This window comes from Panthera onca, chromosome B2 (assembly GCF_046562875.1).
Source record: "Panthera onca isolate mPanOnc1 chromosome B2, mPanOnc1 haplotype 2, whole genome shotgun sequence".
NCBI lineage: Eukaryota > Metazoa > Chordata > Mammalia > Carnivora > Felidae > Panthera > Panthera onca.
Window position 1 is genome coordinate 133961745 of NC_138343.1, and position 26990 is coordinate 133988734.

At 38.2% G+C, this 26990-nt stretch overlaps 1 protein-coding gene across 4 annotated transcripts in view; it reads left to right on the forward strand.

Moving 5' to 3' along the window:
• The window catches only part of TAB2 (TGF-beta activated kinase 1 (MAP3K7) binding protein 2), a 90790-nt gene that overhangs the window by 44345 nt on the left and 19455 nt on the right, over nt 1-26990 (forward strand). For all 4 annotated transcript variants that reach the window (XM_060616867.3, XM_060616869.3, XM_060616868.3 and 1 more), the window contains one exon: nt 9391-10891. In XM_060616867.3, coding sequence (XP_060472850.1) covers nt 9391-10891 — 1501 coding nt within the window. The remainder of the gene's footprint in view (nt 1-9390; nt 10892-26990) is intronic.

A 26990-nucleotide genomic window follows, 5' to 3' on the forward strand; every position in this document is an offset into this window, starting at 1 on the left:
TCTCTCCATCAAAAACTGCTTTTCCAAGCTTGTTAAAAATAGAGATATAAAAAAGTAATTTGGGCTCAGACATACTTTCTCGATAAATTAATTTAAAAGTTTGAAATTGTATGAAATTTTTAAAGGCTCGATATCTGCTTGATAAAGTGACTACATTTTGTTCATACTCCTGTCACCTTTTATCTGTACATTTAATTGCTCTACCTGCCTGTAGCCTAATCCAGTTTTGGCCTCTCCAGTCCTCCTTATTACTTCTGCCAGTGTGTCTTTCTAAGTGCAGATTTTGTCATGTTTTTACCTGCTTAAAAACCTCATGATTGTTTTTTCATACCCTTCAGAATAAAGTTCATATATTGTGAAGAGGGCATACCAGGCCTGTGATCTGGAATCCTGCCTTCTTCTGCAGCCTGGTCTCTTGCCCAGTCCTTCCTCCTCACACCCTATGCTGCAGACGTCCTCAGCTGATTGGAATTCTCTGAACATGCCTCGCTCTTTCTATAATATAGTGTTTAAGAGCATATGTTTTGAGTTAATAATACTGTATTGTATACTTGAAATCTGCAAAAAGAGTGGATCTCAAGTGTTCTCACCACCACTAAAAAAATGCAGAGACAGAGACAATGTGAAGTGGTGAATGTGTTGATTAACTTGATTGTGGTAATCATTTCACAACGTATAACTATATTAAATCATAACATTGTACACCTTTTTAAAAATCACATTGTACAACCTTAATATATACAGTTTTCATTTATCAATCATACCTTAGTAAAATTGGGGGAAAATAAATAAATAAATAAATAATAAATTTTTTAAATAAATAATAAATAAATAACATATGTTTGGGGTGATAAACAGATTTGAGTTCAAGTTTTGACAGTTACTAACAGTAATTTAATTAACCTCTCTGGCCCTCATTTTCCTAACTGTACAATGGGAATAAAAAACTTCACAGTGAATTAAATATGATAAAGAGGGAGCCTGGGTGGCTCGGTCGGTTAAGCGTCTGACTTCGGCTCAGGTCATGATCTCACGGTCCGTGAGTTCAAGCCCCGCGTCAGGCTCTGTGCTGACAGCTCAGAGCCTGGAGCCTGTTTCAGATTCTGTGTCTCCCTCTCTCTCTGCCCCTCCCCTGTTCATGCTCTGTCTCTCTCTGTCTCAAAAATAAACGTTAAAAAAAAAAAAATTTAAAAAAAAATATGATAAAGAAAGTAAAACCACTGGTAGGATAGCTGAATCATAGGAAGTGCTTAATAAATTTTGGCAGCCATTACTAATAACAATAATAATAGTAGAAGACCTATAATAAATATTTGGTGAATGAATCAGTAGTCCGCATTCATTGATATAATACGTAAAAGAAAAAAAGGAAAAGGAAAAAAAAGTACCAAGAGTAGAGTCAGAAGTTAAAGAAAGTATGGGGAGGAGCAGAGATAGTGGGGTGTGTTTCCCCCTAGAATCCAGGTACCTCTTTCTAACTTTTCAAATGGATTTTTGTAATAAAATAACCCTATACTGAGATAATAAAATAACCCTATGCTGAAAGAGTTCAATAAGTCATTGAAAAATAGAAAAATAATACAATTTCTTCAATAAAATGTTACAAGACTTGATATGAAAGAACTGCCAATTTTTTAAAAATGTAGCCAGTAAGCATGTATTCAACTTTACCAAAAAATAGAAAATAAATGATTTTGAATTCCTTTTAGGGGCCCAGTAGTAACACTTTTACCATGTTAATCTGGTTTCACAAAGCAAACTGCCCGAAGGCAAGCTTCCTAACACCTAATGATAACTGAAATGAAATTGGTTTTGCTTGCAAATTACCCATGTGACAGATCACATTCTTCTAAATTGAGTTGATGATCATTCCGGGCATCCAAATAATGTAATTTGTATGTGCTAGAACAAGAAATGTTAAAAGAAAGGGATGGGGAGAGCTCCTCTGAAAGCACAGCTAGGGTGCACATCTTCCCAAATTTGGGGAGATATTTTTAAACTGTAAAAGTAAATTTAGCTACCTCTAAATGTACTTCTAAACACCTCTTATTTGATAACAGCCTCTTCTTTTGGGAGCTGCTGTCCCTTTCCCAATTGGGTAGGCTTCTGTCCTTCCTCTGGAGGGAACCTCCCTGTAATAAATACACTGGTTCAGAACTTTCCTCGATAGAAAAAAACACGGTAAAGAAAATAGAAGAAATTAGTCGTCAAAGGATCATGCCATGCTGCCACTATGTTTACATGCTCTTAAACATCTTGCTTCTTCTTTTTTTTTTTTTATACTTATTTTTGAGAGAGAGACAGAGCACAAGTGGGGAAGGGACAGAGAGAGGGAGACACAGAATCCGAGGCAGGCTCCAGGCTCTGTGCTGTCAGCACAGAGACCGATGCGGGGCTCGAACCCACGAACCACGAGATCATGACCTGAGCCAAAGTCAGACACTCAACTGACTGAACCACCCAGGCACCCCAAACATCTTGCTTCTTAAGGACAGAAATATCTACTGTTCTTTTCTTGACTTTATTGACTGTTCAGATTCCTCTGTTTGGAACTACCTGTATCATTTCCTTGTGCTGTGGATTCTCTAAGATGACAATATTATCAGCAGGTATAATTCATATCTTTAAAATTTATATTTGTTAATTGAATATTAGAATGGTGTAAAAATACTGCATCGTTAACACCCTGACTTCCTTTTTTTAACTGAGTTTTTCAGTTCTCTTAAAATGACAATTGAATCTATAAGTTTAAAATTTGCTATTCTAACAGTAATGCATTAGGTAGTGTTTATTTAGTGTTTGTAAGACTTAATATTAAGTACCATACATATCCTTAGGTGAAGTCTTCTCAGGTGACCTCTGCCCATAGTCCTTATCCCTACACCTATCATTCTGTATTCTGTTTGTGAACACATTAATTTCCTCTACCAGACCAGGAGATCCTTAGCAGTAATTGTATTTCTTTCTGTTTGCCTAAGGGAAGTTCAGTAAATTGGTTGAAGGAGTGAATGAATCAGTTAGAGAAGGATGATCACAGAGGATATTTTGACACTATCTGTAATCTCTGTGTCTATGTAAGAAGCTTGAGGAAAAATGAAAGAGGAACTGGAAATAATGAGTCAGACCTTTTTGTAGCTTTGAAGAGAATGCAGATTTGCATATATACAAAAAAGCAATGGTTTTCAACCTTTTAGAATCTTACCCCACACCTCTTGTTACACTTAAATGGAGTCCCACTAAAAGTAACTAGGGTGTCTTTGAGAAATAGGTGATTCCTCTAGGGTAGGAAGTGTACAAGATGATCTTGGACATCTTGTCATATGACAAAACAAGCTATGAAAGGCTACTGGGTTCATGTCGTGTATACACATGGACCAACTTGAAGTCCTTTCCACCAGCCTAAAGATCAAATAAGAATGACCACAATCGATAAACATCAAAACATTAAAGATGCTGGAGTTTGTGATGATACTGAAAATAAATCTTAGTAACTTTTAGAGGTTGCTAGAACATCAATTCATTATTCTAAAAACCAGTAGAGAGAAAGAAATTATTTACTCTGTTTCTTCTGTGCAAAGAGTGCCAAACAGTCAAAGACAGCAAGTTCTTTGAGGAAGCATTGCAGCTAATACATGAAGAAGGAATCTTAGGAGCACCTGGGTGGCTCAGTCAGTTACGCATCTGACTTTGGCTCAGGTCATGATCTCTTGAGTTCAAGCCTCCCGTCGGACTCTGTACTGACAGCTCAGAGCGTGCAGCCTGCTTCACGTTCTGTCTCCGCCTCTCTCTGCCTCTCTCCTGCTTGTGCCCTCTCTCTCTCTCTCTCTCTCTCTCTCTCTCTCTCTCAAAACTAAATATTTTTTAAAAATTTTTAAAAAAGGAATCTTACAGTTGAGATATCCCAAATATCAGCATTTTGCAACCCCTAATGAAATAAAGATTCTAAATAGCGATCATCAGTAATTGCTAGAAATCATTACCTGTATCAGGCTGATAATATCAGAATCTACCAATCAGCTTGAAGGTCATAAAGGGACAAGCGGACATTATTATGCCCCCTTTGTGATGCAGTAAGTAACAGACGCTATAGAGTCTTGCCAAAAATTTGTATATGAACCTGCTTATACTTAGAGTTACATTCACGATGAAATACAGGGGATATTGACATCACAGAGTGCACCCATCCAGTATAGATGGCAAATTCTACTGGACAAATGATTGTTTTTCAACAAACAAATGGCTAGAGAATTTTTAAAGAGGGGAGGATTAATTATTATTAGAAATTTAAGAAGCATATCAGCCAAATTAAATATGTGGACCTTCCTTAGATCCTCCTTCAGGCTAACTAAAAAGACATTTATGACGCAGGATTTCAACACTATTTAGATATTAAGTGATATCAAGTATTGATTACTTTAAGGTGTGATAGTGACCTTGTGATTATGGTTAAGTCCCTATCTTATTTTATTTTATTTTATTTTATTTTATTTTATTTTATTTTATTTGAGTGTGTGTGTGCCTGCACATGTGGGGGAGGGGCAGAGGGAAAGAGCGCGAGAATCCCAAGCATTAGGGCTGCATCCCAGGACCCTGCGATCATGACATGAGTCTAAATCAAGAGACACTCAAACAAGTGAGCCACCCAGGCGGCCAAGTCCCTATTTTTAAAAGATACATATTGAAGTATTTACAGATGAAAGCGAAATAATGTCTGAGACTTGATCTAGCGTCGTGAGGGGAGTAGCTGGGGCATATACATTGGGTGAAAAAATTTTGATACTGTTAAAGATGGATGATGATATAGATGAGTTTATCGTATTTACTCTTTAGTTTTTAATGTTTTTAATACATTTGATAAAAGGTACATTTCCTTTTATCCTGTTATGGCCTTATAAAAATCCCAAAGTATACTACTTGTCAGTGTTTTTCTGATAAGAAAGTGATGTCTGTAGAGGGTAAATAACCTAAGTGCATGTGAGTTATGACATAGCTGGGATTAGAACATATTAAATAATCAGATTTTATAAAGGATTGAAGGGATTTTTGAGAGCTCAAGAGAATTAAGGAAAAAGACTTTGTAAATAGGAGTATCTCTTTTAAAAAAGGAAGTGTGGGGATTGGATTTGGTAGACACATTTTAATTTGGGGATGTTGGCAGAGAAGAGACGAGAAGATGGGGTCTTTGTGAGCTTTGGTTTAGTAGGGAGAATTTGCTAGGAACAGCAATAAAGGTAACTTGAAGCAAAAAGCACCATTTAGGTTTGGCAAAAGGTAAGGTCTAACTATAGTAAGTAATTGGTTGATGAAGATTGTGGTGTCTTTTTAAATTTTAGTTGAAAAACTGATATATATCAATTCAGAGTTATGAGTAGGGTAAAAGAATTTTTACAGCATAAGAGATTTGAGCTTTCAGGGAGGAAATAAGTCAAGCCTTGCCCACTATATTTTGCATTACCTGTTCAAACTGTGGACTATCATTTCTTAACAAGACTTCAAGATGCCTTTTGTGGTTCAGTTTTCTCTAATAAGGTATTATCTCCTATCAAACCACCTGTAAACATTTTAACTTGGTTACTTACCTTTTTTGTGTCTAAAACTGACCTCTTTCTGTCAGGTTCCTAATGTTCCAACCCCTCTGAAGTCTCTTTCTCTCTTATAGACAAATTGTGTTGACTGTTTATTTGTAATCCTTCATAATTTGTGTCTACTGTCAAACAGTCCTTATTTCATGTCTTCCAGTGGTGGTCTTATCAAGAAGTTGCCCCTTTCCTTTTCGTACGAAGTATCAACAGACCACCCTCCCAAAATACCCTGTGTCTGCACTTCTCTGTTCATTCACGTCCAGTGGCTCTCCCCACTGCCTATATCTAGTCCTAACTTTAGTGTGACTCATTTTTCAAAACCCTCAATTATAGGCATACCTTGGAAATATTAAGGGTGTAGTTCCAGACCACCACAATAAAGCAAATATCATAACCGAGCCAGTCAAGCGAATTTTGGGGGTTCCCAGTGCCATATAAAAATTATGTTTATACTGTAGTCTATTAATGCAGTAGCATGATGTCTAAAAAGAGAATGAGCATACCTTAATTAAAAAACACTTTGTTGCCAAAACGGCTAGCCATCATCTGAGCTTTCTGTGAGTCACAGTCTCTGCGCTGGTGGAAGATCTTGCCTTGATGTGGATGGCTGCTGACTGATCGGGGAGGTGGTTGCTAAAGGTTGTGGCAGTTTCTTAAAACAATGAAGTTTGCTACATCAGCTGACTCTTTCACAAACGATTGCTTTGTCGCACGCAAGGCTGTTTGATAGCATTTTACCCACAGTAGAACTTCTTTCAAAATTGAGTCCGTCACATCCTGCCACTGGTTTCTCAACTAAGTTTATATAATATTCCACATCATTTATTGTCATTTGAGCAATCTTCACAGCATCTTCACCAGCAGTAAATGCCATCTCAAAAAGACCACTTTTTTTCCTCATCTGTTAGTTTTAGCATGAGATGACCCATTTCAGTCACTTCTTCAGGCTCTGCTTCTTATTGTAGTTCTTTTGCTGTCCCCACTACATCTGCAGTGACTTCGTCCACTGAAGTCTTGAACCACCTCAAAGTTGTCAGTGAGGGCTGGAATCCACTTCTTTCTCACTTCTCTTAATGTTGGTATTTTGACCTCTCCCCATGAATTACAAATGTGTTTAATGGCATCTAGAATGGTGAATCGTGTCCAGAAAGTTTTCAATTTACTTTGCCCGGATCTATCAGAGGAATCACTGTCTGTGGCAGCTATAGCCTTACAAAACATATTTCTTAAATAATGAGACTTGAAGCTCAAAATGATTCCATAAGCCATGGGCTGTAGAGTGGGTATTATGTTAGCAGGCGTGAAAACAACATAAATCTCATTGTACATCTCCGTCAGAGCTCTTGGGTGACCAAGTGCATTGTCAGCAGTAATATTTCGAAAGGAATCTTTTTCTGAGCTGTAGGTCTCAACAATGGGCTCCAGATATTCAGTAAACCATTTTGTAACCAGATGTGCTGTCATCAAGGCTTTGTTCCCTTTTTAGAGCAAAAACAACAGATTTAGCATAATTGTTAAGGGCCCTAGGATTTGGGGAATAGTATATGAGCATTGGCTTCAACTTCAAGTCACTAGGAGGCGTTAGCCTCCTAACAAGAGAGTCAGCCTGGTTTTTGAAGCTTTGAAGCTGGGCATTGGCTTCTCCTCTATAGCTATGAAAGGCCTAGATGGCATCTCCTTCCAATAGAAGGCTGCTTCATCTACACTGAAAATTTGTTTAATGTATCCACCTTTGTTAATTGTCTTAGCTAGATCTTCTGTATAACTTGCAGCAGCTTCTGTATCAACCCTTGCTGCTTCACCTTGCACTTGATGTTATGGAGATGACTTTTTTCTTAAACTTCATAAACCAACCCCTTCCAGCTTTAGATTTTTCTTCATCTTCCTCACCTCTCTCAGCCTTCACAGAATTGAAGAGAGGTTAGGGCCTTGCTCTGGATTCAGCTTTGGCTCAAAGGAATGGTGAAGCTGGTTCCATCTTCTATCCAGACCACTACAGCCTTCTCATATCAGCAATAGGGCTATTTCGTTTTCTTATCATTAGTATGTTCGCTGGGCTAGCACTTTTAATTTCCTTCAAGAACTTTTCCTTTGCACTTACAACCTAGCTCTCTGGCACAAGAGGCCTGTCTCGGCTTTCAACATGCCTTCCTCACTAAGCTTAATCAGTTCTAGCTTTTGATTTAAAGTGAGAGATGTGGGTGGCTCTTCCTTTCACTTGAACACTTAGAAGCCATCATAGGATTATTAATTAGCATAATTTCAGTATCGTTGTGTCACAGGGAATAGGGAAGCCCAAGGATAGGGAGAGAGAGTAGTCGGGACATACAAATTTATCGGGTAAGTTCATCATCTTCTATGGATGTGGGTCGTGGCACATCCATAGAATTCGTGGCACCCCAAATCTATTATAATAGTAACATCAAAGATCACTGGATCACGGATTGCCATAACAAACATAATAGTATGGAAAGGTGTGAAATATCGCAACAGTTACCAAAATGTGACACAGAGACATTAAGTGAGCAAATGCTGTTGGAAAAACAGTGCCAATACCTTTGCTCGATGCAGGCTTGCCACAGACTTTGAATTAGTAAAAGAACAACAGTATCTGCAAAGCACAGAAGCACAGTAAAACGAGGTATGCCTAATTTAATCTCAATCTCTTTTTTTTCTTAAAATCTTAAAATCTCCAATAAAACCTTTAGCTCCAACTAAGTCTGTTGAAATTACCTTGTTTAAAATATGCTTTTATTGATCACACTTACATCTGTCTTTACTCCTGCCATTCCCTTCACCTGGAATTCTTTGTTCCTATCCAAGTCGTGTATAAACGCATATCCTACTGTATATGAAACCCATCAGACTACATGTCCCTTAATAACAGTTCTTTGTACAGTAGCCTACAGTACTGACTCTGTCGAACTTCAAAACCACTTGGCACATACTCCTGTTTTAATAATGTTACCTTTTCATAAATCCATGGTTTGTCTCCCTAATCGAGTTCCAGAACTCTTCTAGGGAAAGTTTGGTTTTATAGGTCATTGAGTTTTTCCACAGGCTCAGACTACTGTGCATATTTGGGTGTTCAGTAAATATTTTTATGGATGATTTATGAGTAATGATTGGTCAGTCTCTTGAGGATTCTTTGGAAATAATCTGGTTGCTTTTTTGTTTTTGTTTTCATTTCTATGGAGTAGATTTGTATGGTACTGTCTAAAGGCAGAGATACGAACTCCATTACTCTAGGGCCTCCCTGGAACTTCCATTTCCTATATATGTGTGGGGTTTTTTTTACACAGGTTAAGAGGAAGCATGTAAGGAATTGAGATGACTTTGTTGTGAGTTTTAGGACTTTTTATATTTAAACACTCCATACGTGATTTTTTTAAAAGGTCATTAGTTTAAAACAATTGATACAGCATTTGAATGCAGGACATCTAATTAATATATAATACTCGAGTGGTAATGTTTTGTTCAACATTCAAATCGTGTTTTTAATTAGGTTATACTTTTACTGTATTTGCATGAATCCATTTTACTTACAAAACAGCTCCTAAAACAGAACCGTGACCTGGTTTGCTGTCAGCTATTGCTAGAGAGCTTTTCCATTATGTTAGCAGTGAGGATTTTTATAATTCCGTCATTTGCACCAAAAATAGTTCTTCTCAAATTAAAGATTCCAACAGATCTGTTAGAATTGTATTAACTAGTCGCTAGTTAATCACGTAATATTTTAGTAGTGTTGAGCATGTGAGCATGAGCTTCTGGTTGTTAACATCAAGCTGTTTTTATTTTTGTTTTATAGAATAATAACAACCTGGATGCCTGCTGTGCAGTTCTCTCTCAGGAGAGTACAAGGTATCTTTATGGTGAGGGAGACTTGAACTTCTCGGATGACTCTGGAGTTTCTGGCCTACGCAATCACATGACTTCTCTCAACTTGGACTTGCAGTCGCAGAATGTTTACCACCATGGGAGAGAAGGACATCGAGTGAACGGAAGCAGGACTCTGACGCACAGCATTAGTGATGGACAACTTCCAGGTGGTCCGGCCAATAACGAGCTATTTCAGCAGGAGCCACAGACAGCACCAGCTCAAGCTCCTCAAGGCTTTAACGTTTTTGGAATGTCTAGTGCATCGGGTGCTTCAAATTCAGCACCGCATCTTGGATTTCACTTAGGCAGCAAAGGAACATCTAGCCTTTCTCAGCAAACTCCCAGATTTAATCCCATTATGGTGACGTTAGCCCCAAACATCCAGACTGGTCGTAACACTCCTACATCTTTGCACATACATGGTGTACCTCCCCCTGTACTGAACAGTCCACAGGGAAATTCTATCTATATTAGGCCTTATATTACGACTCCTGGTGGTACAGCTCGACAGACACAACAGCATTCTGGCTGGGTATCTCAGTTTAATCCTATGAACCCTCAACAAGTCTATCAGCCTTCACAGCCTGGCCCCTGGACTCCTTATCCTGCGTCTAATCCTATGTCACATACCTCAGCCCAGCAGCCAAACCAGCAAGGCCACCAGACCTCTCACGTCTACATGCCCATCAGTTCACCTACTACTCCACAGCCACCGACCATTCATTCATCTGGGAGCTCCCAGTCTTCTGCCCATAGCCAATACAACATTCAGAACATTTCGACAGGACCTCGAAAAAACCAGATCGAAATCAAACTTGAACCCCCACAAAGAAACAGCTCTTCAAAATTGCGTTCCTCTGGACCTCGAACCTCCAGCAGTTCCTCTTCGGTCAACAGCCAGACCTTAAATAGAAATCAGCCCACTGTTTACATAGCTGCCAGTCCCCCAAATACTGACGAGATGATGTCCCGTAGTCAACCTAAGGTCTACATTTCGGCCAATGCCGCCCCAGGAGATGAACAGATCATGAGGAATCAGCCCACCCTCTTCATATCCACAAACTCCGGAGCATCTGCCGCCTCCAGGAACATGTCTGGGCAAGTGAGCATGGGTCCTGCCTTTATTCACCACCACCCTCCCAAAAGCCGAGCAATAGGCAATAACTCGGCAACTTCTCCTCGAGTGGTGGTCACTCAACCCAATACAAAGTATACTTTCAAAATTACAGTTTCTCCTAATAAACCCCCTGCAGTTTCACCAGGGGTGGTGTCCCCTACCTTTGAACTTACAAACCTTCTAAACCATCCTGATCATTATGTAGAAACAGAGAATATTCAGCACCTCACGGACCCTACTTTAGCACATGTGGATAGAATAAGTGAAGCACGGAAGTTGAGTATGGGATCTGATGATGCTGCCTACACTCAAGGTAATAATACGGAAGGTGGGGTCACTTTCCATGGTGGGCTTATTGGTGTATATTGGATTTCACTGTAGACATGGCTGTCAGCATTATTACTGCATCTTTTAAGTGTTGCCCCAACTCATACTGTTTTTAAAACCTTTGAGAGTATTCATATGAGCTTTGAATTTCAGTTTTATCATTGTGTAAGTTACAGTTTAACTGATAGGGTTATCACAACTTCAGAACAATCCACTCTTCTTTGTTTACTTTTTTTTTTTTTTTAATGCTTATTTTCTTACTTGAGAGAGAGAGAGTGCATACGGGGGAAGGGCAGAGAGAGAATTCCGAGCAAGCTCCACGCTGTCAGTGTAGAGCCCGACGCGGGACTCGAACTGACAAACCACCAGATCATGACCTGAACCTAAATCAAGAGTTGGATCCTTAACTGATTGAGCCACCCAGGCGCTCCTGGTCTGTTTACTTTCTTAATGTTTGCTTTTCAGGTAATTCTCTTCTCCATGGTAATGCTTACCTGCCCTTTAAAATTTCTGCAAACACACATCTTAGTAAGAGATGAGTGAATTCATACAGTAAATCTGCCTTCTTCAACCAGGCGAATTCTCTACTTACTCTTAAGGCATTTTCATTTTTCTAATATGACGTTGTTCGTCTTATTTTATGTCAAAAGCTAACTTCTTCAAGTCCTAGAATAATTTCACTCAGAGATTTGATTTCTATTCTAGATATTTGTCTCTTTCGGTCACCCTTAATCATCCATGAATCATCCATCCTTTCTTTTTATTTGGAATTGTGAATAAAAACATTAGTTTTCAATCTGTCTCTCTTGATTATCCTTTTCTGAAATAGACTAGTTGATATTGACATAATACTAAATGATATCTGTATTAGTTCAAGTAGAGATAATTTCTGTCATACATATTTTATTTGGTGCCTTAAGTTACGTAATCTTCAGTAGGAAACTGTTAAATTCATTCAGATAAGAAAGTGGAGGGTAAGTGTCTTCTTGACTATTGATGTAAATTTGTAGATTGGCTGCGAGTCCTTTAGAGTAACAACATGTCGTACCCATCTTTGTGTCCCCAGTGAATTGTTCCAAGTACTGTAGGCAGGAAAGTACTATATATATCATCACTCCCACGCAGCCACCTACTACCCCTAGTACCACTTGTCCTTTTAAAAATTCCTAAAAATAGGGGCACCTGGGTGGCTCAGTTGGTTAAGCTTGCGACTCTTGATTTCAGCTCAGGTCATGATCTCATGTTTTGTGAATTCAAACCACTAATCAGACTCTGCACTGTCAGTGCAGAGCCTGTTTGGGATACTCTCCCTCTGTCTCTCTCTCTCTCTCTCTCTCTCTCTCTCAATAAATAAACTTAAAAAATTTTCTAAAAATAATGATTTCACTGCTGAGTTTCTCAGAAGATCTGATTGTTTTGGCTTATTTTATGTTTCAAGCAATTAGATTCTTGCGATTTTCAACTCAAGCTGGACTGTGGTATTTTCAGATTCCATAAACACCTGTGCAGCTTTCAAATTAAGATGCCCAGGTCTTAACCCAAACTTGCTCAGTTAGAATCTCTGAATGGTGAAGCCTAGTGTACATGTGTGTTTTAAAAGGTCTGTGGGTGATTCCAATTGCACTAAAAATTGTGCTAAAACTTCTGTTTGTTTTCCATATATCCGTGACTAAATTGGACCCAGTTTATTTATTTATTTATTTATTTTTATTGTTTACTTTTTGAGAGACAGAGAGAGACAGAGGAGGGGCAGAAAGAGAGAGGGAGACACAGAATCCAAAGCAGGCTCCAGGCTCTGAGCTGCCAGCACAGAGCCCGATGCAGGACTTGAACTCAGGAACCGTGAGATCATGACCTGAACCAAAGTCAGATGCTTAACTGACTGAGCCACCCAGGTGCCCCAAACTGGAACCATTTTTGTTTGGTTTCAGTGGTATATGAATTTTAATATACCACTATTTATTCCACTGATATTTAATTCTTACTCTTCTCCCAAAGTCCTCCCTTCTCCTTCTCTCCTTCCATCAAAATAGCAGATTTCCTGTATTCATATAGTTTGCTATTTCTTAAATGGAGAATAAATTGTTGTATGAAGATGATTTGGTAAAGGGAATTTTCAATTGAAATAGACATGATGATCACATTTAACTGGATTGTGAATATAAAGTGTTGCTTAAACTTGCTATCTCCCAGTTTTTCTCATTGTCTTTGGAATCTACTCTAGTCAGGATTTTTTCCACTATAGTCAGCTCTTGTTAAGGTCATGAGTGACAGCATTGTTACAAAACCTATCTGTCTCCTTTCAGCCCTCATCTTCCTTGATGTGTGTACAGCCGCATTTACCAGTGAAACACCCTCTTCACAGTGAAACATTTTATTCATTTGACTTCTAGGATACTATAAAATTTCCACCTTCCTTTTTATTCTTTGCTCGTCCTCCTTCCCTCATCTCTCATCTCTTCATCCTTCCACTTCTCAAAGAAGTGGGATCAATGCCTCAAAGCTTAATCCTTGGGCCCCTTCTCTTTTCTGTCTGTACCATTCCTTAGGTGATTCATTCAGCCTTATGACTCTATAAATACTATGTGCTGATGATTGCCTAATTCATAACCTAGACTTAATCCCGAATTTCAAGCCAGTTTATTTAACTACTTATTTAACATCTCCATTTGAATGTTTACTGGCCGTCTCAAGTTTTCCGTGTCTGAAATACCTTCTGATATTCCCTGCAGCTTACTCTCCCTGTAATCACTTTTCCCATCTCAGTTCATGGCAATTTAATTTTTTTTTTTTAATTAGGCCAGAAACTTCAGAAACACCCTTGACACCTTCTTTTTTTCATATTTCACATCTAATCTGAAAATCTATCAACTCTAACCTTCAAGGCGTATCAAGAATTCTCTCTTCTTACCACCCCATTATTATCACTCTGGTCTGAGCCACCATCATCTCAAGTGGATTATTGCAGTAGCCGACCTGCTTTCACTCTTGCTTCCTTATGGTCTTCTTTCAGCTCAGCAGCCAGACAGATGCTGTTAAAAAACGTAAGTCAGATTATATCACTCTTCTGCATATGATGGCTATTTCATTCAGAGTAAAAGCTATGAAGCCTTATGTGATCCACTGCCCATCGCTCATCTCTTTTCCTTCTGCTTACCACTTCCAGCCCTACTGGCCTTCTTGCCAATGGCCTTCCTTAAACAATGGAAGGGATGCCTTAGGATCTTTGTACTTGCTGTTCTCTGTCTGAAATTCTCTTCTCCCAGAATCCAGTTAATTCCCTTTGGATCTTTACTCAGATGTCACCTTTTCAGTGAAATTATCCCTGGTCTCCCTGTCTAAATCTCCATGCCAGCATTTCCCATCTTTCCATCCTTGCTTATTTTTGCTCAGAGAGGGGAAAATGAATAATCTAACAGTAAGATACATAATAACTAATAAATACCTACTGAAAGCTTACTATGTGCTAGGCACTTTTCTGAATGCCCATTTATTTCCCAAAACCAACTATAAAGCAGACACTAGTATTATTCCTGTTTTCAGATTAACATACTTAGAAACAGACAGGGTAAATACCTTGCCAAAGGACAAATGACAAGATTCTAACCTAGGAAATTGACAGTGGAGCCCACACTCTTAAACCACAGCACTGTAACCTCTTTCCACATTTTAAAAATAAACCCTCTGGATAGATGCTTCAAGTTTGTCTTGTAGCTTCACATAACCCCTGGTTCACCAGTGGGGGCGACATGTGCCCCAGTTTAAGAAGCGTGAAGCTAAAAGATCACTCAGTAAAAATAAGTAAAACAAAAACAGGCAGCTATAGGGAAAGAAATCACAATATACAGATATAATTAGAAAAACGACTTGAAAAAATAAAGCAGTCCCCTGGAGAAAGAAGTATAGGGAGCACTAGACTTCTAAAGGCACCTAAACATTAAAGAAAAAAAAAAAATGCTGATGAGTGAAGGCCCTGGTTTGAGAGCCCAGAGCCTACCCAAATAACAAATAGCAGGGTTCCACGGAATTCGCCGCTCAAATTACTTCTCTACCTTAACAGCCTTCAGACAGCTGAAACAACAGCACTCGCTTGCTTTGCACATATGTACATACACGTGGAATTTCATAACATTCGTGTGGCTGCGTATCCTTGTATTACCTGGTGCGTGCACACCGGACTGGTGGGAGTACCGTTCTGCAGCCCTTTCATCTTGTTTCTTTCTGTTTAGTGTGGAACTGCTGTTGACCTAGATTTATGCATCATCCAGTGACAAAATTCTTGATCTCGTGTTTCTTTGACTTGGTTCTATTCAAATCAAAAGATTATTCGGGACGCCTGGGTGGCTCAGTCGGTTAAGCGGCCGACTTCGGCTCAGGTCATGATCTCGCGGTCCGTGAGTTCGAGCCCCGCGTCGGGCTCTGTGCTGACAGCTCAGAGCCTGGAGCCTGTTTCAGATTCTGTGTCTCCCTCTCTCTCTCTGACCCTCCCCCGTTCATGCTCTGTCTCTCTCTGTCTCAAAAATAAACGTTAAAAAAAAAAAAGATTATTCTTTCCTGAAAATGTATCTTTTGTGAGGTTAACTTATACGTGTTTGATGCTCTACAGTTTATACAGCACTCACTATGGTACTTAATGCGGTGACCCGAATAATAGTGATCTTTAAGAAAAGACCTGAATTCTGATTTATGTGGCATGGGTAATAAAGAGAAAAGAAGTGTCTCTGCCTCCTGCAGTGAAATTGATCTCTCTAAAGCTCCTGGAACAGACTATTTCAGAATAGAAAGAGAAGTTGAGCCAAGTACCAGAGTTGTAGGAAAATATTTTTCTCAAGTTGAGGACGGAACATACATAAATAAATTTGGTACACTAAATGCATTCTTTTTCATTTGTATTTCATCTAACATTTAAAATCTAAAAATACTACAATAAAACATGTCAAAAATGAGAATTTATGTTTATAAAAGATACATTGATTGATAAGCCCTCTGCTATCGAATGAGAAGAAAAAGGGATAAATTAATGAAACTTTCCCAGGTCCTGCTCATTTCATCACCCAAGTCTACCAACACCACTGCTAAAGGAATTAAATTACACTTGAGTCCTTATCAAAGTACTACAGGAACCAGAGACACAAATGAATGCCCAATAGAAAAGACAAATTCAGGCTAGAGAGAAATGCCCTTTTGAAGTCTGTGGATATAAAAAAGACTCCTATTCTATCTGCTAAGAACAAATGTTAAAGTAAAAATTGCTTGCCAGTAGTAAGGATACTGTGTGGCCACAAGCTATGTTTTCCCCCTTGAGTCATACTGCCTGACTGTACCTAACTTCTGAAAAGTGCCAGTAAATATTTTATCATTTGCTGTATTCTGGGACTTTCTGGTGCCCTCTCGCATTCATAGATGTACGCTTTTAGTAATACTGGCAACTTCTTTAGGTGTGAAGAACAAACATTTTTTTGATTCAAACTAATTTACATTGTGGGGGATGGGAGGAAAGGCCTGCTTTCTATGTTTTGTTATAGCAGGCAGAGGCTCTTACCAGATTACCACTGGTGCCAAAAATGATGTCTTCTTCTCTTTTATTTCTGAAGAGCCTTGCATCAGGCTCTGTGCTCACAGCTCAGAGCCTGGAGCCTGCTTCAGATCCCCTCTCTCTGCCCCTCCCCCACTCACTCTCTGTCTGTCTGTCTCTCTCTCTCTCAAAAATAAGTAAACATTTTTTTAAATTTACATATATAAGGTTATAAACATTTTTAATGATTCCCTACTACTTTTTTCCCAATTATATTTATGGTCCTATCATACTGTTAAGCAGTAGCCTTGACTTTGAACCTGAAATACAAAAACAAATAAGGAAAATTACGAGATGAAATTTAGCTCCTTGGACTTTGTATGTCTCATTCCTTGTCCTTTTTTTTTAACCAGTGCTTCCCTCCAAATCACACTTTCTTTTAACAATATTCAATAAATATGCTAATCATGACAAAAATTGAGAGGGCTAAATATTCTTTTCAAGAGGAGATAAAATTTAAATTAGTTTTTAATCTGCCCTACTTCTCATAGGTTCTTCCCAGTCTCAAGACTTACTACCTTTCTTAATTTGAAATCTCAGGATTGGAAGAGACTTCAAAAGTCATTTAGAATTGTACAACTGTGTACAATTGTACAGAGGTCATCCAGCCCACTTGCCCAGGTAACACTTAGTCCTCACGATCCCTAGTCATTGTAAATCCATTGTGTACGTACTTCAATCCCTGAGGAGAGAGAAGCTGCCTCCCGAGGTAGCAAATCCCACTTTGCACAGTTCTGCCTTTTGGCAAGTTATTTCTTGTATTAAACTGGTCTCTTTAAAAAGTATTATGCAGTAACATATGCACATGATAAAAGAAATTTCAACCCCCCCCCCCCCAAAAAAGGAAGATAGGATTACAATCTGTCTCCTTTCAACACCTGCCTGTGTCTCCCCCCCGGCCCTCCCACCACTTGACTGTCAGAGGTAACCTCCACTAACAGTCTTGATCCCCCTTCTCTCTGTAATCATACACGTGCACACACACACTTTTTGTAACGGGAACGCACTATACACATATGGCATACATAAATACACACATGTGGGATTTTATAATACATACATAACCTACCGTATGTAGGACATAAACATTGGAGAGGCACGCTTCACAGTTTTTGCTTAAGATCATTGCATTTCAGCCTGTACAAATCTCTTTCATTCTTTTAATATACTTTTTAAACATTTTTATTCATTTTAGTAGCTTTATTGAGATAGAGTTTACACCCATGAAATTCACTTACTTACGGTGTACAAACCAATGATTTTGGGCAGAGTCCTATGTACAACCATAGCCATAACCAATACTAAACATTTTTGTCACCTCAGAAACTCCACACCCTTTAGCTATCAGCTGCCTGCCCCATCACCCCTACCCTCAGCCTTAAGCAACCGCTAATGTACTTTCTGGCTCTAAATTTATGTATTCTGGACTCTTACAATAAATGGAATTACCTAATGTGGAGTCTTTCATGACTGGCTCTTTTCACCTAGCATACTGTGGTAGAATCCATCCATGTTGCAGCATATGTTACTACTTCCGTTCTTTTTTTTCAGCTGAACAACGTGCTTTTGTATAGATGGAGACCACATTTTTGCTTGTTCATTCATCAGTTGATGGACATTTAGGTTGTTTCCATCTTTTAACTATTATGAATGACGCCGCTGTAAACATTCATGTACACCTTTTTGATGGACATTTGGTTTTATTTGTCTTGAATATATACTGGGAGTAGAATTCCTGATTCCTATACTAATTCTGTGGCTAACGATTGGGGAACTGCCAGGCTGTTTTCCAAAGTGGCCGTACCATTTTGCATTCCCACCAACTGTATGTGAGTATTTTGATTTTTCCACATCATCAATAGTTGCCATCATTTGACTTTGAATCTTGCTATCCTAGTAGCTATGAAGTTGTATTTCTTTGTGGTTTTGATTTGCATTTCTCTGACGGCTAATGATGTTGAGGATTACGACATGTGTTGATTGGCCATTTGTGTATTTTCTTTGGAGAAATGCCTATTTATAGCCTTTGCCTTTTTTAAATTGGGTTGCCTTTTTATTATTGAGTTGTATGAATTCTTTGTGTATTCTGAATATAAGTCTCTGATGATTTGCAGTTATGTTTTCCCATTGTGTGAGTTTTTATTTCAAGTAAGCTCTGTGCCCAATGTGGGGCTTGAACTCGTGATTCCCACAGTCAAGAGTTGCATGCTCTACCAACTGAGCCAGCCAGGCCCCCTATCTTTTCATTTTCTTGACAGTGTTGTTTGAAGCACGAAAGTTTTTAATTTAGCTGCAATCTAATTTATCTGTTTCTCCGTTCATTGCTCCTGCTTTTAGTGTCATATCTAAGAATCAGTTGCCAAATCAAAGGTCATGAGAATTTACTCCTATGTTTTCTTTTAAGAGTTTTGTAGTTTTAGTGCTTGTATTTTGGTCTTTGATGTATTTTGACTTAATTTCTGTATAATAGTATGAGGCAAGGGTCCAATTTCATTCTTTCACCTGGGGCTTATCCAGATGCCCCAGCACCATTTGTTGGAAAGGCTTTTCTTTCCTCGCTGAATGGTCGTGGCACCCTCATAGAAAATCAGTTGACCATAAACACATGGTTTATTTCTGGACTCTCAGTTCTTTTTCATTGATCTATATGTCTGTCTTTAGGCCAGTACTACACTGTCTTGATCATTGTTACTTTGTAGTAAGTTTTGAAATTGAGACCTGTAAATTCTACTTGGTTCTTTTTCAAGATTATTTTGGCTATTTGCAGTCTCTTGCTGTTCTATATAAATTTTAGAATAAACTTGTCGATTTCTACAAAGAAGTCAGCTGGGATTCTAATAGAAATTGCACTGGAGTATTTTCCTACATATACTTGATGTTTTGTTTTGCTTTGTTTTGTTTAAATGCAATCAGAACAAAAGGGTTTGTAGTGAAAAGTTCATCTCGCCAGAGGCAACTGATAGCTATTCACAAATATTTCATTTTGCATTCTTCTAGAAACTGAAATGTAGCAAATCAAGGTATATAGGTATATAGATATATTTTTATACAAATGAAATATAGTATCTCGTGTTTTGTGTTTGTCATTTTTTTTCGTTATCACTTTGAGAGCATTCCATGACAGCAGGTGGAGATAGATCTCTTTGTTAAAAAATGGCTGCACAGTAGTTTGTACCATAATCCATAACCAGTCCTTTCTTGATAGACAGACATTAAGGTCTTATTTTTACAAACCACTGCAGGAAAAATCCTCTGCATACATATTTATGCCCATGTCCAAGTATGTTGGCAGAAGAGATTACCAGGAGTGGAACTGATGTGTCAAGGGATATGTGTATTTTTAATTTTGATAGATGTATCATTTAGGGTTGGTTATACGTCAGTAACAAACCGTGTCTTTAACAACCAAAGTTTATTTCTAGCTCACTTGCCACAGTAGATTAGCTGGTGGGCTCTGTTCTATATCATCCTCACTTAAGGACCCAGGTGGAGGGAAGCGCCATTCCACGTTTCCATGATTGTTCAGATAAAACAAAGGAGAATCAGCAAATCAGCACTGATTCCTTAAGCTTCTGCCCTGACACATGTTACTCTTTAGCTAAAGGAAGTTTCACAGCCACCCGTAACCACATCTAATTCCTGGAGAATGGGGAGGCATAATTCTACTGTATATACCTGGAAGGCAGAGAGCCAGAAATATTTGGTGAAGGACACCGATGACTGTCACAGAAAATATTGCCAGTTTTGAGACTCTGTCTAGCTACCAGTTTATAATCTCATATTTGTGAACGGGGAACACTTTTGACAACATTTGTAAGAATGTTCTTTTTCTCCTTCCCTCCCTCGTGATGAGTATCATCACGATATAGGTGATTGAAAAAAAAAATACATCTTTGTCAGTTTGGTAGGTAAAAATTTATTGCTCGGGTTTTTTAAAATTTGCATCTTTGAATATGAGTGAGGTTGAGCACCTTTTCGTGTGTTAATTTTTTAAGCTGTTTGTATTTTGTGAACTTGTCTGTTTTTATAAGATACCTACTGTTTTTTTCTAATAGGTTGTTTTAACTTGGTCAATAAATTTTTTTATTTTATAAAGTTTCTTACTTTTATATGTTCAAACCTAACAACCTTTTTTTTTTTTCTTTCTGGCTTCTGGGTTTTAGGTCTTATTTAGAAAGCCTTTCACCATTCCAAGATTTTGAAAAAAGACCAGAAATCTTGCACATATCTTCTCTTTATAGTGATATTCTTTGGAACCCTATTGAACTGGACTCATTTCTCTTTCCTGTGGCAACCCTTCAAAACTTTTCTAAGCTATAAACATGCCCCAGTTCCTTTAATGGTTCATCCAGTTGTATTTCTTTGAGGCTCTTTTGGTATCTCTAGGCCCTGGTTTTCTTTTTCTCTATAACAGAAGTTTTAGACAGTGTCTCTATCTTAATGCTGTAAAATTATATGTAGAATCTTACTTGTACACACAAATAAAGGCCAACAAAGTGTTTATCTAGCAGAAGCCTAATCATAGGAGTTAGGCATCATTCCTTATAGTTTTGTTACATCTGTGGCCCACATTAGAGGCCCAGTTTCAGCACTGTTGAAAGATCTGATTTCAAACTGTCTTTAAAAATGGCAAAAGTAGGGGCGCCTGGGTGGCTCCGTTGGTTGAGCATCCGACTTCGGCTCAGGTCATGATCTCATGGTCTGTGAGTTCGAGCCCCGCATCAGGCTCTGTGCTGACAGCTCGGAGCCTGGAGCCTGCTTCCAATTCTGTGTCTCCCTCTCTCTCTGCCCCTTCCCCACTCATGCTCTGTGTCTCTCTGTCTCTCAAAAATGAATAAACGTTAAAATTTTTTTTTTAAAAAATGGCAAAAGTAGATGAAAACATCAGGAAACTTAATTTTAATGAGTAATTGCCATCTCTCAATCTTTTGTGACTCCGTCACTAAATAAGTGACAGTAATTATACATTGGCATATAAAACAAATACCTCTGCTGTCAACAGTTACAGTCTAGAACAGTTTTGATTTATTTTAGAAGCTGACATTGTACTTTGTTAGGTACAGTGACTTAGGCACATAACTGACTTTGGCATGTGAAATTGTCATGACAGACAAAAATATAAAAGATATTAGAAGTAAGTACCTATCAGATTTCCAGTTGCAAATTTCCCTCTCTCTCTCTCTCTCTCTCTCTCTCTCTCTCTCTCTCTAATAAGCCAAAGATCTTTATATCCATAAATACCTGGTACATTTTCCAGTGGCAAAGGTATTCTTTTAATATGTACTTTGCATCCTCTTTTTTTTTTAGCAAGTTTTTTTATTGACACCAATTAAAAAGAGTAGGCACCTGAGAAATCGCATAATTTCCCCACAACTTCAAGTCAAACTTTTTGTCTAAAGAAATAGGATGTAAGAATGATGACTGAAGAATTAAACTACTTTTGGGGGGAGATGGGTAAACCCTTAAAAACTGTAGGATAAAGGAATTTTCTGTAAGAATTATAAAGACTTGATATTTGTTAATAATACAAAAGCTGCACATTTGTCTAGTGCTTTACCATTTGTAAAATAGTTATGCAGATGCGAGACTTACGTGGGGCTTAAGAGAGGTAGTTGAAAAAAAAAAAAAAAAAACTGTGAATACCTTAATTAGAATTACAATTTTTCCTTCTTGAATGTCAACCCTGTCATCACCATTCCCGGACAACAGTGTTGATTCCGTATCTCTTCACCTTAGGTCTCAAGTGCATCTGTTCTCTTCCTCATTTTCTCTTACTTCCCACCCCACCCCCCCCCCCCACAATGGAAATGCAGTTTTCAGAATGTATGCTGTGTTCCATGCTGTTATTTTAAAAGCTTAAGTCAGGCATTTTCTTTTTTCTCTTACCCCCCATTTGGGAGGAGAACAAATCAAAATTAATTTTTGGTTCGTTTTATGGTTAACCATTTTTACTGTTCTTTCTTCCGTTACTAATTCATACCCACATTTCATAAGAAGAAAAAAATCTGGCCGTGCTTTGAATGTCAGTGCCACAAAGGATGGGATCTCTTCTAACTTGCTCCTTTCTCTCTGTAATGCTTGTACAGTGCCTGAAACATGGTAGGTAGACGGTATCTCTTTTTTTTTTTTTAACTTTTGGAGAAATTACATGTTATTTACACTATAAAAATACCTAAAATTATGGGGTGCCTGGGTGGCTCAGTCAGTTAAGCGGCCGACTTTGGCTCAGGTCGTGATCTCTCGGTCTGTGAGTTTGAGCCCCGCGTCAGGCTCTGTGATGACAGCTCAGAGCCTGGAGCCTGTTTTAGATTCTGTGTCTCCTTCTCTCTGACCCTCCCCTGTTCATGCTCTGCTGCTCCCTGTCTCAAAAATAAATAAAACGTTAAAAAAAAAATTTAAAAAAATACCTAAAATTAGTAAAGCTAACACCATCTGAAACTTGAAGTGTGTTTTTCTAATTACCAATAAAGCTGAGTAAGAAATTGTGTCCATCGTTCCTGGAAGTTGAAAAAAGCTGGGTAAAGACTAAGCTTTCTGAAACTGCTGCTTTAAAAAAATGCCCGTAGGACTGGTTTAAGGGCCCCAGTATTTGAATTCACTAATACTTACTTTAACAACCACAAGAGGGAGTTGTATGCTTAAATTACCTTTTTATGTTAAAATGTAATTTTGCCTGAAAGAGGATTTAAAAGGTACTGAATGTTTTTTCCACTACCTGTTATTCCTTCTCTTTTTTGTGTGTATATCTAAAAGTAGATAGGTAGGTTTCGAAACCAAAGTCAGTGTGTAATTGAGGTGTTAAATACATCACTTAGGTTATTTCCTAGGCAGAACTAGCATATAAAACAACGCCACCTTTCTGCATTGTGAGCAACTTAAAAGTCTTGCCAGATTTCAAAATGTATTCAGCTGTGTTAAGTGAAAAATACTAAAACTAAACATTCAGGGAGAACTCTAAAATAAATTTCATGTTTTTGTTTTATCAGTATTTCCGTCTCTTGGGCGTAAAATTAGTATTTTACTCCACCATTCATTAAAAGTCAACTGTTGTCACTATTTTACATGTAATAGATATTTATCAAGTGCCTACAATTGTCAACATTTAGTACTAGATACCAGGTGGTACAAAATCAGTGTTTACCCTCAAGGACCTTGAGGTTTAGTTGAGAGATGTACTTGATAATGAAAAATCTAAAATGCTGAATTTTTCCTAGTGTGAAATGAAATGGGCTCATCTAACAAAAAAAGTTGCTTCTCTAATGGGATACCGATTTATAAATACAAAGTAATAGTATATACGCTCTTGAAATAGTTCCTTTAACTTTGTTCCTTCCTTCACACTTCCTTCATACTTCACACTTCAGGGTATTAATTTATTTAATGCCCTTTGAACAGGTAGTATAGAAATATATACTTAAGCTCCTTTACTACTAAAATTACCTTGGATTTCAGAATACTAAAAATTTAATTAATCTGTTTTTGGCTAAACAAAATACTGTTACGATGCAAATACTGCTAAAGAAACTACAGCACAGTCTTTACTCATACATGATTGGATATATTTTAATTTTATACATTTATATATGTTACATTATATTCTGTATATCCTGTATATTCTGTATGTGTAAATATACATATTCTGTATATAGACACAGTTATGTCTAGGTGTGGTGTTTTTTTTTTTAATCATCCTTGTTTCATATTCAGTGAACTCCTGTTGAAAGGCTTATTTCTCCTTTCAGTTCTGGAAATCCCCTCCTGAGTCCCAGTTTTTCCATTGTCTCTTTCTAGAGCTTCTCTTACTCAGCTATTCAACATCCTATACCAACCTTCTACTTCTCATAGCCCTGTCCTCAGATATTCTACCTCCTTATCTTTCCCATTATGTAATTCAGGAGATTTCCTTAATTTTTGTTCCAACCCATGTATGAAGTTTTCATTTCAGCAGTGATGTTCTTAATGTCTAAGAGCTATTTCTCTAATTCCTTTTTCATAGCAGACTATTGTTGCATGGGTGCATGAATGTCTCAGATCTCTTAATGATGCTAATTAGAATTTAAGTTTTCGTCTAGCTCCTAAATCCTCTCTGCTTAATCTGGGTTTAGTCTTTCTCTTTGTTTATATAGATCTTTGACATGTCAGACGTTTCTGAAATGTATGGTGATCCATGGCTGTTGGTTCATATTTAAAATTTTTTTTCTTAATGTTTATTTATTCTTAGAGAGAGAGAGACAGAGCGCCAGTAGGGAGGGACAGAGAGAGAGGGAGACGCAGAATCTGAAATAGGCTCCAGGCTCTGGCTGTCAGCACAAACCGGACACAGGGTTTGACCTCATGGACCGCGAGATCATGACCTGAGCCAAAGTCGGACGCTTAACTGACTGAGCCACCCAGGCACCCCAATTTATATTTGAGAATGAAAGACTGAGAAAACTAAGTGGAAACCTACGTGAGAACGAGGGACTTGTCACTTGGGAGACTTTGCTATGTGATGAGTGAGGAGCCAGCTACTAGGAGAGAACACTACCATCACGGCCTAACGTTGTTTGTATATGGGGACCAGCTTGAGAAATCCGTGTTGGGTGGCCTTGAGAATAGACATGCAACTGTCTGTCCCACAGGATAGGGTAAGGTCGACTGTTGCATAAACAGATATCCAATTAAAGCCTTATTTCCTTAACTTCGGCCTCCTGTTGTCACCTGCAGTCTTCAGTCTGGAGCCTCAGTAGGTCTGTGCAGTGCAGATGAGCTGCTTCTTTGTCCGAGATTGTAGCTTTCCCCACCCTCCTTCATTAGCCTGCTATTCCATCTACTTTCAGCCTTCCAGAAATTTGTTGAAATCTCTTGTCCATTAATTTCCTTTTTCCCCTTGTTTGTTGTTGTTGGATTGATGGTTTTATTCCTCTGTCGTTGTCTTGGGGTTTCAGGAGGTGGAAAATGATATAAATACAATGTTTAGTCATCTTTAAATGGAAGTCCTGGCTAACAATCGATTCTTCATAGCCTGGCTTTTTAAGTCCATATTTGTCTATATCTAAATGAATGACAAGAATGGAGAGAGAATTTTTCCTTTAGCTTACCCATGGAAGTCTGTGTAACAAATCACCCTTCCTCCCGTATAAATACATATTACTAGATAGCACATGAGCCCAAATTATCCTTATGTGTGGTTGATGTGATTGTGTTTGTAACACTTTCTTAACATGTCAAAACAAAGAAACAAAACCCAAAAACCAGTCTCAGGGATTTCTCAAATCCCTTTTCAAAGCCATTTCTTGTAACAGAGGTGAAATTTTCTAGCCTCACCCACGACTGCAGCCCAATTTTGTAAGCCTGCCTGACTCTCTTTCTAAGCTAATTCCCTTCTTTTGGACGCCAGAAGTATAATTGTCATGTTTCTTGCTCTGTAGTTAACACTCACCCTTTTTTCATTTCGTGGAGCCTGATCAGAGCAAAAGTGTCTATAAACAAACACTATAATGACTTTTCTTCATTATGAGTCTAATAAGGGTTCTTAATGATATGTACTGTGTAATGGTTTATATGGTGAAGGTTAAAACTGCAGACAGACCACAACGAGAGAAAAAGTTTATTACCTTTAGCTGAATTTTCATAGCGATTCATCTTGACACCCCTATTTTGTCATTCATCTTCCTGAGATTTCTATCTAAAACTCCCAAGCCACAAATGAAAAGTGAGCTGGGCACATAAAAATCCAGGCACTTAGAAGAAATAATTGCTAAGAAGTAGAGGGTCATATCTCTTTCCTGCTATCTTCAGAGCACTTTTTATCTTGTTTATAATTAACAGACATACTTAAGAGATCCTGAAGAGTCTATAAACTACATTTTTCATTCCTAAGTAATATAATATGATATAATTATAACTCTGTTCTAAGATTTTGTCTTCACTGGAAAGAAATCCCTCAAACAGAATTTGAGGTCATGGATTCACAGTATTTTACTTTAGGGGTTCGGTGTAATCATAAATGTATCTTTGCCATTTTTCCCCAGAGGCGAGCCAGCTTCAGCCACTGCAGAAACTCCACTCTTTGTGAATCCCCAGGGATGTAAATAACGTTTTTCTATTGCGGAAACATTCTGAACAATCTACTCCTTAACTTCAAAATATGCCCACAGCCTTCAGCAGCTGAGGCTGCTTCAGTGACTGTGGCTCCTCTATTTGTCCTCAATTTTTTTTAACCAGATTTCTGCCTTGTTAAAGGATCTCTGCTACCAATATTGGCCTTCTCAGCTCTGTGGTATACTTTCCTATTTTGGTAGAAAGGATTACTAATACAGAGAATTACTGGGAAGAGTGCTCAGCCCCCGTCCTAGAATGTATGTTCTGAGATGGATTGGTTGGAAAATAAAATTGAAACAGAAATAAAGTTGGACGGTTGGTACCTTCCCCCTCCACACTTTTATCACTAAGTAAAGAACCCTCTTTATGTCTCATATTTTGCCCTAAAGTCATCTTTTTCTGAAATGAATATTACTACACTCGCTTT